Source organism: Macadamia integrifolia, chromosome 8 (genome assembly GCF_013358625.1).
Source record: "Macadamia integrifolia cultivar HAES 741 chromosome 8, SCU_Mint_v3, whole genome shotgun sequence".
In the NCBI taxonomy this organism is placed as follows: Eukaryota; Viridiplantae; Streptophyta; class Magnoliopsida; order Proteales; family Proteaceae; genus Macadamia; species Macadamia integrifolia.
The window spans coordinates 3,296,394-3,311,340 of NC_056564.1; the positions used below are offsets into that span (position 1 = coordinate 3,296,394).

At 36.9% G+C, this 14,947-nt stretch overlaps 2 protein-coding genes across 2 annotated transcripts; both read right to left on the reverse strand.

Moving 5' to 3' along the window:
* Window positions 1-1,133: 1,133 nt before the first annotated feature.
* Window positions 1,134-2,152, reverse strand: LOC122086109 (wound-induced protein 1-like). The gene has a single exon (XM_042654818.1). It carries the CDS (start codon window positions 1,836-1,838, stop codon window positions 1,509-1,511), a length of 330 nt encoding a protein of 109 aa, XP_042510752.1. The 5' UTR covers window positions 1,839-2,152; the 3' UTR covers window positions 1,134-1,508.
* A 5,035-nt stretch (window positions 2,153-7,187) lies between these two features.
* On the reverse strand, window positions 7,188-8,428 carry LOC122086181 (wound-induced protein 1-like). The gene is made up of 2 exons (XM_042654909.1): window positions 8,387-8,428; window positions 7,188-7,727 (listed from the first exon to the last, which is right to left on the reverse strand). Exons 1-2 carry the CDS (start codon window positions 8,426-8,428, stop codon window positions 7,188-7,190), a joined length of 582 nt encoding a protein of 193 aa, XP_042510843.1.
* Window positions 8,429-14,947: the final 6,519 nt, after the last annotated feature.

Sequence of the window (14,947 nt, forward strand, 5' to 3'; positions counted from 1 at the left end):
CTCTCTCTCAATGTTACTGAAGTATCAATTCCCCCATTACTCTAATGGATCCTTTCATGGAGGGAACCAAATTGAATTTAATGGGTGAAGTCGCTAGTGCTCAGATCACCACCATTAGCAAGTCGCCTCTTGGGGGTTTTTAAAGCGAGATCAAATAATCTAGGTCGTCCAGTTCCAATGGGTTCAAGAGGATCTTGAAACAAGGATTGCTCTTCTTCCTACTCGTGATGGAGAGCATTACCAGAGCACCACCACCACTACTGCCACAATCACCCTTGAAGCTGGAACCGACTTCGTTAAAACTACTGGTTTTAGACTCGTCTTTGGCTATGTTATTGTATGATCAATACCAAATCTCAGTCCCGATCCCAATCCCAATCCCAATCCCAATCCCAATCCCAACCCCAACTAAATTGGTGAAGGAATTGGGGCAGGGAAATGATTGATAAATAAATAATCATGTCTGCCACAAAAGTTTCTTGGTGAGCAATAGCGCCTAGAATCACTTTGTTAGATTTCTTCCCCGGTGAGATTTCTTGAGAGAGAGAGAGAGAGAGAGAGTTGAAAAACAATACATTGTCAATAAATCAAATTAAAACTGCAACTGAAAATGGTACGGAATTTGTGAAAGAGAGTTGTAGCCAGAGAGGAAGAACAGGGAGATTGTAGAGCGGCGGAGAAGGGAGCGGGAGCCGGAGAGGAAGAACAGGGGGGGCAATGGATTGGCAGTGGTCGGCAGATTATGTAAGACAGCAGATATGAATGGATGAGATCGTTTCTATTTCATCTAACGGTCAACAAACGCTATGATATCATATTCTTAGCATACCGACCTTTTCCCCTTTTTTCAAAATACCGTGTTAGATTTCATTTCTTTTACTGCGAGTCTTGTTTTCCATTGTTCGTTTTCTGAGTCTAGAGATTTGGGCTTTTAGCTGCATCGGTGAACAATCTTTCTCTGCTCTTGTTTCTCTGGTCAAAATAAGAAAACCAGATGTTCCATATTTTCACGAAAAAGTTAGACCGACCATGAGGAAAGGAACACTCAAGAAGTTCGCAAAATCGAAGAATTTACAATACTTGAGAGAGAAAAACCATTTTTTTGTAAGTGAGAACAAAACAAAAAACACAAGTTTATAAGGCAAACTCCTTTTATTTGATGAAGATGACGAAGAAGACAACGCCATACAATAACAGAGACATGGGAATGGGAAGAAGGGCTCTGCAAATGCAAGCATTGCTTCCTGCCCATTTCCCTTTTACAGAATAAAATCAAACCAAATCAAATCCCCACAAACACAGACACAAAAGACCCTAATTGAAGACAAATCAAAACCACACCACACTCGACAGAGACCGACCGACTAATCGACACACCCTACATCACTACCACAATTTCTATAACCAAATCCAAATGGGTACTTCAGCCCATCAAACACTGACAAGTAAGAAGGACTTTCCCCTTTATTGGAACTCAGGAACCACCGATTTGCTTGAGAAATTTGCAATTAGATCGCCAGAACAAGACCAGGAACGTCCTTAGGGAGCTTGCTCTGCCACAGCTGCTGACACTTAAACGACGACGATGAAGAAACAGGGGAAGATGGTGACGATTGGTTTGAATTTTCAATAAAGCGAGTCACAGTAAGGGAAGTATTGAAATACTCTCTGACTTGGGTGATTATCCCATCAGAATTGACCGTCCAAGCGTGAATCCACGAGACCGAATGATTCTGATCGGTGCCTTCAACGAGGATAGTAGAAGCAATAGCAGTGAAGGTGATAGGCCGGAAAACGAAAAGGTTGTCTGGAGAGACACCAGTGAGCAATCGCATCATATGCTGGTGAGAAGGTGGACCATGGAACCACCACTCTATGTCCGACGCCAACAGGCGGTGAACCGTCTCAACGTCTCTTGCGTTTAAGGCTTCATATAGGGCTTGAACCACCCCTATACTACTGGAATCAGACCCTTCTTCCTCCAGAATTTCTCCTGAGTTAGCCAGTTCGAGCAGAGGCACACTTGCCTATGGACAACCCTTGAAAGCTTAAAAAAAAAAACGAGTTCTCAAAAGGTAGAGACAGAGAGAGACAGCAAAGATGGCTTCGAGGGAAGAACTGGGGAGCGAGGGAAGGGAAAGTGAAGTAATAAGCTATTGTGGACAGGATTGGTGATCCTCCTTATATAGAGATTTTTGGGCGAATGTTTCCAACTTCAGACCAGTCACGGGTCGGGTCGGGGGATAATGGAATCCCAAGTAGTCAAGCGACTCAAGCAACATTTCTTTGACCCGACCCCATGGGGCCCATAGTTGGGACCTCTGTTAGTTAAAACGGGAACGGCAAAAAAACATTGTTCGGTATGGACATATATCAAACGGATCAAAACGTGAACGGGACGGTCAAAAATACAGTCAAATACAGTAAAAACGGGAAAAAAAATAAAAAACGGACGATACGTGTTTTAAACATTTATATTTAAATAATACAGTATCCAAAAAAAGGGCAATATATAGACATAAATTGGCATAATAATTCTCTAAATACCTAGATAACAATCAAAACAAATAGCCCCGTTTTAAACGTTTCTATTTTAAAACGTTTATATTTTTTAAAATCCATTTTTTTACTATCAAAAAAACGGGACGGCGTTTAAAACGGCAAAAAAACTTCAAATAGCCCCGTTCCCGTTTTTTACCGACTTTCTGTGAAAAATTCGACAAACGATATTTAAAACGGAAAAAAAATGGGACGACGTTTTAAACGCATTTTAAACACGAATAAACTAACTAGGGTTGGGACCCCTTTTAACTCTATCTTGTCATGTGGCATGCACCAGCAGGACCAATGAGCAAACATAGAGCGGTGTCAATAAGGATGAATCTTTTGTATTTCCCAAAGGCAGGTTGTAATTTTGCCCCCTCCCTCTGTGTATGAGCACAGTGCCACATGATAAAAAAAAGCATCCTCCTCATTGGTCACAGCGTAAGGGGAAAATAACGCTCCCTAGTCTTACGACCTGGAATTGTTGTGGTGGGAGGGGGGTGAGGAGAGCGTAAAGGCATCAATAAGGTGATCAATTCTCCCCGCTCTGTCTGGGCAGAGGGGCCACGGCGTTCTTTTCCCCTTAGTTAATGAATATTATACTTTAGACTCTTAAGCTATAGGATTTGGTGTTGATAACATTCAATCAACAACTTCAATTCAATGCAAAAAGTGAACAGTTCAAAAAACATAATAGGCTGAATGCACTAGCGCTATGCGCCGCCTCCTCTCCCCTTGGAAAAGTTCTCCAAATCACCCCAAATCTTTTTATTGGTTGAGTCGCTAAGTTCACTGATTCAAAAATGCTATTTCCCCTAATTTAATTCCAATTTTTTAAAATCGATAAAAACTGATTGTATCAGCTAATTTGTATCAATGAAAAGGTTTATAGTAAAGGTAAATTTATTAAAAATCAATTTATTTTTCAAAAAAAAAATCAAAGCAAAATCGTCTGATACAGCTGACACATATCGGTACCTGATCGATTCCAATAATTTTGTTACCATTAATTTTGAAATCCTCATGTCGAATAAAATTCTTTAATAATAGGATAATAAAATTTTCCATTGGCCGATGAGTCTAACAAGTAAGAACATAACTGATTCTTACTCTGTTTTCCCCTGTTTCTTCTGAATCGTGTGTTTGTTTATGGGGAAGGTTTTCCTCCAACCACTGTCACTTGACCAAGGTCTTCAGATAGTGATAAGACTCAGAAGGATATTGGGAACAGTACAGGGAGGGATATTATAATCCCTGTCTTTTTCTTGTTTCTTTTGTGCTGTTTGTGTTTGTTTATGGGGACGGTTTTTCCTTCAACCACTGTCAATGGAAAAGGAAGGTCTACAGATGGAGTTAGCTAGGAGGGCATTGGGAACAGTATAGGGACCCCTATTATTGTTCCCATCTCGATTCAATCACAGTTCACAGTGACGAGGAGACAAATAGACGATGCTTCTCCTTCATTAGTGTTTACTGTCAGTTAAGAGTCCTACTCTGTTTATACCTGTTTGTTTATGGGGATGGTTTTTTCTCCCTATAAATAGATTTTTGGATGGTGTTAGGACTTAGGAAGGTACCAGGAAATAGGATAAGGGTATATCGAACCTGTATTGTAGGGGGCATACCCTACATTGATAGCCATGGTTGTGTTGTTCATTACCTAGGATGTAGGAAAACTTTCTTTTTTAATTTTTTTGTTTAGGTTAATTTTTTTGTTTAGGATGTGTAAGATTAGAGAGCAAAGTAGGTACGAAGGATGAACCTGTCAACAGTTGAAACAGCATCTTAATAATCTCGGGATAAGATTGCATAATTCTCATTCCCTTCCCCCTTTCGCACGTGTGGAAGTCTTGTGCATTGAGTGTACCATTTTTTGAAATAACGGATCTGCTGCTCGTACGATCACTTGGTCGTACAAGTCAATGACCAATACCTTTCCTTTTTGTTCTCAGATATACCGATCTTTATCCTTGTAATGGCATAAAGTGGGATAGCTGTTGATCGTTGATTAGTTCGACCAGGTAATCGTACGAGCTTGGGGCCTAAGGTGAGAAAATTTGAGAGTGGATGTCATAGGATGTAGGAAGAACTTTGTGGATTGTTTATTGGTTTATATGGGAAGTGAATATCATAGATAAAAGAATGGGATAGCAAGAAAGTAGGAGGATAATTTTTTTTTTTGGGAGAAGGGAAAGAAAAAGATTGTTGATATACGATGTCTTGTATTCGATCGTAATTTAATCCAGGAAGTACTAGTGTAGACGTCTCGACAGAACAGAACAACAGACCCACTTACCGGTGAGTGGGCCGTGGGGATTGCAAGTGAAGCAGGAGGCCCCCCTGCATAGTGGGGGGTATAAGGGGCGTAGCCCCCATTCGAATTTTTTATTTGAGGGTAGTTTTGTACTTTTCTTATTAGGGTTTCTCACTATATATTTCTAGCGAGGTTTTCTTTATCTGTAATGCAAGTAATTTAAGAGAGATGTAAAGACGGGTGCTAGTTGTAACCTTATTCTCCATTGATAGTAAAATAGAATCTCATCTCACCGAGAATATAGGTAATTTTACCAAACTTCGTAAAGCGTTGTTCATTCTTGTTTTTCCATTACCTTTTGCATCACTTTAACATCGTGTTTCTATAAGAGATGAATATAGAGAAGATTTCAAGATTTCAAGATCGTCGACAAAGAATCCATTAGTTATGTTTTCATCTTCGAACTTGTCACATCTTCCTTTCCGGCATTAATAGGAAGCCCGACCTTGCCAATTCAACCATTGCAACTTTCCCTTCATTTCTATTCATGAATCACACCAAAATTGATGGGATTTTGAATTGAACACGGCGGAGAAATACAACGCTGACAAAGGAAAATTGACACTACCAAAGTGTATGACAACTTCTCCAGAATTGATTTTCCTATGCTTTTGTCAATATTTTCAGACTTTTCTTGGCTTATTAATTTCCTTAATTTCCACCCACTACACTCAAACACACGAAAAGTCTAATATGGAAAAAGTTTTTTCTTCACCTTCAATGAATAGAAACTTGGAGGATGGGAGAGTCATAATTACTAATCTATGAAGTTCATAATTACTTTTAGAATCCCAACCGATCACAATAAAATTAATGAATGAAGAGATTCCCGATTCACTTTGGGTGAAGGAAAGCTTCGTATTTAGTAATTTTACAACATAGGCCAATGAAGAGAGTGTGTGTGAGATTTTTTATACTACAAGGAGAAAGAAGTTGATTTTATGGGGCTCCTCATTGGGGATACCATGTCTAAATTCCATGTATGGCTATATGTGTATTTTTTGTAAATTTCTTATATAAGATTTCTCGATAAGCATGATTTCAAGTATTGGTATCGTATCGGCTGTATTGTATTGGTATCGATTAAGATTGATCTCTGATCCTTGATCAATTCGGATTGATTATCTGTATCGTTTCAGGGATAAAACAGTAAAAAAATCGTACTTTTTTTTGAAAAGCAAGAGGTAAAAATGACCATTGTGCACCGATCTTCTCCGATATCGATCCAATCCCAAATCAGTATCGGCCTTTGTCGATATCAAGAACTAAATCCATGTCGGTAAGTAAGCAAAGAGACGAACACTAGGATTGCCTAGTGGTGGTAGCTTCGGCTAGTGGAGCTAGCACTCAGGGGAGGAGGCCCTGGGATCGAACCCTGTCGTACGCATTGTGTGAATATGTGTGATTTCTTATTTGTTCTGTACTCACCCATGGATTATCTAGGACAAACTAGAGATTGTGTGAATTAGGTGCACGGTCTCAGATTTGATTTTTCATCCAAACACTACTAAACCTCATAAATCTGTGTATATCATGTGATTGTTCTTATTTTTTCATTTTTTCTGCATCGTTTTAAGGTTGCTTTCCTAGTTTTAGGGTTGCTTTTGTACATTCCCGCATTCGAACCATGTGACCATAAAACGTTTTTTTAACTTTTTTATTTTTCTTTCTTTTATTCACTTTCCGAGTCTGCAGATTTAGGCTTTTAGCCACATCGGTAAACTATCGTCCAAGAGTGATTCTTCTGTTGTTTTACTCATTGTAATGAAAATAAGAAAACTCTCCAAACGATGTTCCATATTTCCACGAAGTAAACCGTCCATTAAGAAAGGATCAAATGCTTTCACACTTCACGGTCCCATAAGCAAAGAATAAATAAGCCAAAAATTATTAGATAAACAAGAACACCTCCAGTTTATAAGACAAACCCAACAAGATCCTTTTATTTGATGAAGATAACGAAGAAGACAACCCCATACAATAACAGCACAAACTTGGGAATGGGAAGAAGGGCTCTGCAACTGCAACCATTGCTTCCTACCCATTTCCCTTACAACACAAGATCAAACCAAATCAAATCCCCACAAACACACACGCAAAAGACCCAAATTGAAATGACAAATGAAAACCACACCATAGACTCCTGCCAGAACACTAATGGCCAAAGCCACAACCTCCTTACATCGCTACCACACTCTGTATTACTATAATTAATTTCTTATAACCAAATCCAAATGGGTACTTCAGCCCATCAAACACTGACAAGTGAGAAGGACTTTCCCCTTTATTGAAACTCAGGGAACCACCGATTCGATTGAGAAATCTGCAATTAGATCGCTAGAACAAGACCGGGAACGTCCTTAGGGAGCTTGCTCTGCCACAGCTCCTGAGACTTAAACGACGACGATGGAGAAGCAGGGGAAGATGGTGACGATTGGTTTGAATGTTCAATAAAGCGAGTCACGGTAAGGGAAGTATTGAAATACTCTCTGACTTGAGTGATTATCCCAGCAGAAGTAACCGTCCAAGCGTGAATCCACGAGACTGAATGGTTCTGATCGGTGCCTTCAACGAGGATAGTAGAAGCAATAGCAGTGAAGGTGATAGGCCGGAAAACGAAAAGGTTGTCTGGAGAGACACCAGTGAGCAATCGCATCATATGCTGGTGAGAAGGTGGACCATGGAACCACCACTCTATGTCCGACGCCAACAGGCGGTGAACCGTCTCAACGTCTCTTGCGTTTAAGGCTTCATATAGGGCTTGAACCACCCCTATACTACTGGAATCAGACGCTTCTTCCTCCAGAATTTCTACGGAGTTAGCCAGTTCGAGCACAGGCACACTTGCCCAAGAACAACCCTTGAAAAGCTTAAAAGAGAGAACAGAGAGAGAACAGAGAGGGACGGGTTAGGGAAAGAGAGAAAGAGATAAGAAGGGACTGTGGGAAAGGATTGGTGAACCTCCTTATATAGATTTCAGGGTCAGGGGACAGGTCACAGGAGAGGAAAATAATCCTCTGTTTTTTTCATTCCGGTTTTTCCTTGTTTTGCTACTTGTAGAATACGACACGTGGATAACTTTAAGACCAACGCACCGGATGTAATAATCCTCATCCAACCTTGACCGTTGGATCCTCTGTTGTCCACATGTCGTATTCTGCAGATAACAAAACAAGAAAAAAAAGGATGATAAAAACAGAGGATTTTGATCCCACAGGAGGCGAGGTTTTCGTGTTTCCAACTTCGGACCAGATACGGGTCGGGTGGTGGGGTAGACAAGTAGTCAACCCACATTTCTTTGATCCGACCCCACGAGGCCCACACTCCCAACCGCGTTAGCCAATGGGAGTGCGCACAAATAGGTGTAGTTGGAATTGGGTATTTAACATATTGGCATACGTGAATAAATTGTGTTCTGATGCCTTACCAAAAAAAAAAATTGTGTGCTGATGACATTGACTAGGGGTGAAACACGGTCCGGGTTTCTCAAAACCCAAATTCAACCTTAGGTTTCAAAATTTAACTTACCTCTAATCCAACTTTGCCGAATTTATGTATAGGCCTAACCATGCAGGCTTCACATCAATCCAACCCGACCCTAATTGATCCTATCAGGAATGATTGGGTCGGTTTGGACTGGGTTGGGCTAGGTTGCGTTGACATTGGCTTCTACAATGGTTGGATTAACCTTGATTAACTTGTTTTTCTCATTCATTTCTTATACATTAAAAAATTATAAAAGAATAAAATACCAAAATGAACCTTAAATTTTAATATAAAAATTCAAGATTAAATTTCGGGCCGGGTTGGGCCAGGCTAAGGCTTCGACCCTATTCAACCTTATCCCGCCCTTAAGGTAAAAAAACTTGGTCCAAGCCTTGTTCCGACTCAAGGCAGGCAAGGATAGATTCGGGCTGTCAGAGCCAAACTTTCACCCCTAACATTAACAATAGTTAGCAAGGTTTCAAAAAGTCGAATCTGATTTTTTATCCGAACGGTCCGAAGGGCCCAAAATTTAGAATCGAAATCGATCATCCATTTAAAATCGAATCGAATCAAATCAAAATAAATTATCTTGAATTTAGTTTTATAATCTGAAATCTGTTTTCAATTCAAATTGATTTTGGTTTTAAGACTAAAATTGTTGGTTCAAACTAAACCAAGATGAACCAAATTACACGTAAGTTTCTATGCTTGCAATCTACGTGGATGATAACCTAAATTTTATTGATTTTTTATGTTCGGAAAAAGTTCCGATCGAGTAGTGAAATGAATAAAACCTGAATTGATCTGATTCTAGATCAAATCAGTCGATTTTAATGGTTTTAATCCAAGTTTTAAAATCATGATAAGAGATGAGATTATTCTAATGACTCTAATCCGAGATTCAAAACAATGATAAGAGCTTTAGACTTTTGGGGTTTATTATCCCTTACTTTACTCTTACGGGGTCGTTATGTATTTTTTTATTATTTAATTAATAACTGTTATACTTAGACCTTTAAGCGAGAGGATTAAGTTATTGCTAACTTGCAATCAACAACTTCAATTCAATAACAAATATAGAAAAAAACAAAAAGAAAAAAAAAAAGAATATAACTTACTTTTCTTGCTACTAACTTACTAAGTATTAAAAAAAATAAAAAAACAAAACAAAAACCTTCTCTATGCTACTGACGTTGGTGGATAGTGAGTTCTTCTATATGCTATCAAAAAAATGATTTAGAACCCTAATTTTTTGCTTGATACCTGTTGATGCAGAAATTCGACAGTCAACCTTGGGAGCGAACCTTACAAAAAAGGGGCCGAAAATGTACTCCGGCCAAGAGGCTCCGACGCCTAAGTCAGTTTCAGACAATAAATAATTTATTAAAGTAGTGGAAAGAGTGAAAGATTGACCTCTTTTCGTTTTTATAGGTAGATGTCATGAAACCCTAATACCCCATAAGGGGTGAAATACCTTATTTGCACTTGTAGATGGACACCTTGAGTTGTGAGAAGCCCCTTGATCTGTGATTGAACGTCATGTGTTCTACATCTATTGGTGAGGTTATTTCATGGTGTATCAATACCTAATCCGACTTTTAAAAATTTTTGTATAAAAACATGTCAAATCATCAATTAAAGGTTCCTCGTTTGTTATGAAAAAAAGCTTAATAGGTTTGAATAGAAATGTGGTTGCCATGAAAACAAACTTTGTGAAACCACTTTTTAATTATTCGAAATCACTTAATCAGAGTTTTTAGCTTAACGATGAAGTAGCTAAGCAGTTGGGCACTTGAGCTTTCTTATAAATCTATAAAAGATTGTTGATTCCACCCTCCTATCCTCAACTTCCAACATAGATTGGTAATAAATGTGACCCCCATAGTCCATTGGCTGAGCCCTAGTGGCTCCATCGGGCCCATTGTGGGTCTTGCACTAAAAGAAAACCATAGCATAATAATTGTGGGATAGAAAAGTGGAAGTTTATCTGTAAGTGGTTTAACTGTTAACAGTTATGGAGCATTAATCAAGTCTTGAAAACCAATGCCTGGCGTGGCAGGTAAGTAGTATCTGCACTTAAGCTTGACCCTACTCACTAAACCTTTTTTTTTTTAAATCTTTGAGTGCAACCGGGGTGGGCAATTTTATTAATCCAACAAGGGAGAGGGTTTTCAGCAGCAGAATGGGAGAGCTCTCGACAACAAGGTGCGATGAAACATACATGGGAGGATGGCTATAACTTCTATGTATTGATATCAGATTGGCTGTATTGGTTGTATTTTATTGGTATTATCGAGATTGATATCAATATTTGATTGATTCAGATTGGATATCAATATTGATTTATGAGTCAAATATATATATTTTTTTTTGGTAAAATATTAAAAGTGATTGAATCACACTGATTTGATTCAATTAATATTAATATCGATACAATACAAATACCAATACCCTAAATCCTTGCATGGGAGGGGAGCAATGTCATATCAAAAGAGAGAGAGAGAGAGAGAGAGAGAGAGAGAGAGAGAGAGAGGTGTTGTGACATACACTCCCTTGACAGCTAGAAGTTTTTCCCATTAAATATGTTGGGTGCCAAGTGGGGTTCCTAGTGGACTCGAAGAGAGTTCTAGTCTACATATTAATTAAAAAAACAAAATCATTATTTTACATATTTTTTTAGTACACATGTAAAATGATAAAATTTAAATTTATTTAAAAAAAAATGTGTTATTCTAATAATGTAATAAAAAAATAAGATTACAATATATAACTTCAATAAGATTATGAGTGGAAGGCTTTGTCAAGGACAATATTGTGAAAGAAAAAATTGGTGTTTAGTTGTCAAATAAATAAAATAGAAAGTTGATAAAAATAAAACATAAAGGGATCACATCTCCATGTGCATATCAATCTGGGCATAGATTTTACATGACGTTAGTGTGGACATCACATCTATAGGTGCATATCAAGTATCAATATCGGATCCACTAATCAGGGAAGAAATATCCACATTTGTATCAAGGGGGATCTTTTTCCCAAAATAAATTTCTTTATATCTAGTTTTCTTGAAAACGATTGAATGCAAATGAAAAATAATAATAAGAGTAGTGTGGTACTCCTTTTAATTACAATTGCTCATCAGTTCTATTCCACTGATAAATGATAAGTTCTGTGAAATATCTAAGAAGTTAAAGAGAGGTTAAAAATTGGGAAGTCATTTTCTCTCTGAGAGCATGCCTAGCTACATTAGCGCTCTTTGTGTCTATCTTTCTTGTCCCCAAAATAAGGGGAAAATATGTCTTTTCGGAGGAGAGATGGACACACGGAAATGCTAAAACATAGGCACACTCCTAGACAAAATTTTTATTTTTTCCTTAAAAACAAAATAAGAATAAAAAATTACAGAAAACTAAATTTCACGCAGCATAAACTTTAGAATGACCAAAGAGAATTATAGACTTATTCTTCTTTTTCTTCTCATAAATTACAGTTTTAACTTTTAATCCTCTACTCAAAATGCCATATGCTATGGATATTACTTTCACCCTTGTAAAAAATAAATCCAATTGTTGTAAAAAGAATATTCTAATATAGGACCCTCAATATTTATGTAGAAAGCTTGATTATACGAGGAATCATATAATATTATGCGTAAAAACCAATCTTTAACTGGATATTTTATCACAATTAATCTTATATTCGACATATAATCTTTTTAATTTACCAAAGAGTTAGATAAAATTTCCAATGAAAAAAAAAAAAAAAAAAAAAAAAAAAAAAAACAAAATGATCAAGAAATTAATCCAAAAAATTCATGCTAGTCACTAGACCCAATAACCACTAAAACAAATTTCCTAGCTAAATGCATGATTGGGCATATCAATTGCATATAAACCCACTTATGAATGCTGATAACGATGGTTGCTTTACTTTAAACTCTTCATATCACCTAACCATGAAGACACAACATTATCAATTTAACAAATTAAATTTACTTTACTGTTAATTTTCAAACTAGGAGCCTCAATATTGCTCCTAATTTTTTTTTTTGATATTTTATTAATTCCCGATTCGAATGTAAATACTTGATTTATTGTTTTATTTATTGAATATACTTAAAAAAAAAAAAAAAAAAAAAAAAAAAAAAAAAAACAACAACAACAACAACAACATGAAATCCCTTGATTAAAGAATCTGATAAACAAAACCTTATGACTCCGTCCCTTCCTGTTGTCAATGCCCCTCTCTTTTTCAAAAATTTGTGAAAGAAAATTTGTATTTAGATTGGTGAATAAAATTCAAAGTGCAGTAGATATAAAATAATTCTTTTTTGCATCTAATTTCTTAAAGATCAAACAAAAAGGGTATGAATGTTGTGACCTGATAATCAAGCAATTGAAACAACCTCTTGAGTCTCAACATTCTTGAGGTAAGGCTATGTAGTTCTCGGCCCTCCAGGACCTCGCACATGCGAGAGCCTCATACACCAATTATGCCTTTTTTCATCTTGAAAAAAAAAAAATGATAACGTATCCCTTTCATTGCAATTCTCATGAGTTCTATTTTATTGATAAAGTGATAAGTTGTACAAAAATTCCAAAAAAATAAAGGCAAATAAAAAAATTCTAATACAGGACCTTCAATTTTTATATTGAAAAATGGACCACCAGGCCAAATTATATGCATAAAAACCATCCTTTGACTATTTATTTTATCATAATTAGTAAAACATAATACGTGTAGACATAAAAATTTTTAATCCTCCAAAAAGTTAGATCAAAATATCCAAACAAAATTATCAAGAGATCTAAAAAATTGCATGTTTGTTACTCGGCCAAATGACCACTGGAACAAGTTTCCTGCTAAACACAAGATTTAGCATATCAATTTGGTTACTTGTACATCCATGGGCCAAGGCTATGGAACATCAACCAAGATATAGATTGAGGTAATGATGATGATATGATTCTCAATTGTCACATAATAAATTTTAATGCAACTAGATTATCAAGGCTATCAAGCATGAATCCATCCTTAGGTGGATTCCTCCTTTTTCTTCTCAGTCTACATGCTATTAATAGTTGTTTTAGATTATTGTTCCTATACCATTGGCTAGTATCTTTAATAAAAAATTTATAATTTTCTACTTTAACTTTGATTTATTATATATCTAACATTTTTTTTTAAAAGATCATAGCATTGCAACCCTTGATGGGTAGCTCTCATGCATTTGCTCACTTATCAAGTCTCAACCAAATGGATTTTTTCTAAGTGATAAAACAAAATACTTTCTACCAAAACAAACAAACAAAAAACAAAATACTAAAAATTTAAGAGAGATTCAATAGAGGTGGTTGTAGTACTAGGATGGAGACTTTTCTTGCCACTAAGTATCAAAAATAAATCCTTCCCTATGCTTCTGAGGTTGGTAACATAGCTAGCAAGTTCTTCTATATGCTATCAAAATGGATTTAGATTCCTAATTTTATGTTGATACCTAGTCTGATTTTTAAAAACCTACATATAGAAACATGCCAAATCCCCAATTAAGGTTCTTCGTTTGTCACCAAAATAATAATAATAATAATAATAAATTGGTTTGAACAGAAGTGTGGTTGCAACGAAAGCCATCTCCATAAAATTATTTTTTTAATTATTTGAAGTCAATTAATCTGAGTTTCTACTTCAGTGGTAGATAGGTAAGCAATTGGACTACACATTAAGTCTGAGAAAAGGTTGATTTCACCCTCCTTCCCTCACCTTCCAATATAATAGTAGTAAGATTGGTAATAATTGGGACCCCATGGGTCCATTGACTGAGCCCTAGTGGGTCTCTATCGGGTCCATTGTGGGATGGAAAAGTGGAAGTTTCTTAGTAAGAGTGGTTTAACTATCAACGGCTACGGAGCCTTAAATGAAGTATTGAAATGGGGTCCATTGACTGAGCCCTAGTGGGTCTCTATCGGGTCCATTGTGGGATGGAAAAGTGGAAGTTTCTTAGTAAGAGTGGTTTAACTATCAACGGCTACGGAGCCTTAAATGAAGTATTGAAATGGGGTCCATTGACTGAGCCCTAGTGGGTCTCTATCGGGTCCATTGTGGGATGGAAAAGTGGAAGTTTCTTAGTAAGAGTGGTTTAACTATCAACAGCTACGGAGCCTTAAATGAAGTATTGAAAACCAATGCCTGGGCGTGGCAGGTAAGTAGTATCTGCACTCAAGCTTGATCCCTACTCACTATCCTTAGTTTTTTGTCTTTCCATCTTTACTATCCTTATTTTTTGTCTTGCCATCTATGAGTGCAAGTTGTGCAACCCAGCAGGGCAAATATTACTAAGCCACCAAAGGCAACAACACTGCCCCTTGTTTTAAAGAAGAGAGGGTTTTGAGCTGGTGAAATGGAAAAGCTATCACCAAGAAGGTGCATAATGGAATAATTTCGTACATGGAAGCATGGTTCTAAGTATTGGTATCGTATTAATTGTATTGACTATATATTATCGATATTGATTGAAACTGATATCAATATCTACTCGATATAGATTGGTTATCAGAATTAGTTTAAGGGTAAAATCATGAAGAAAATCTTTTTTTTTTTTTTTTT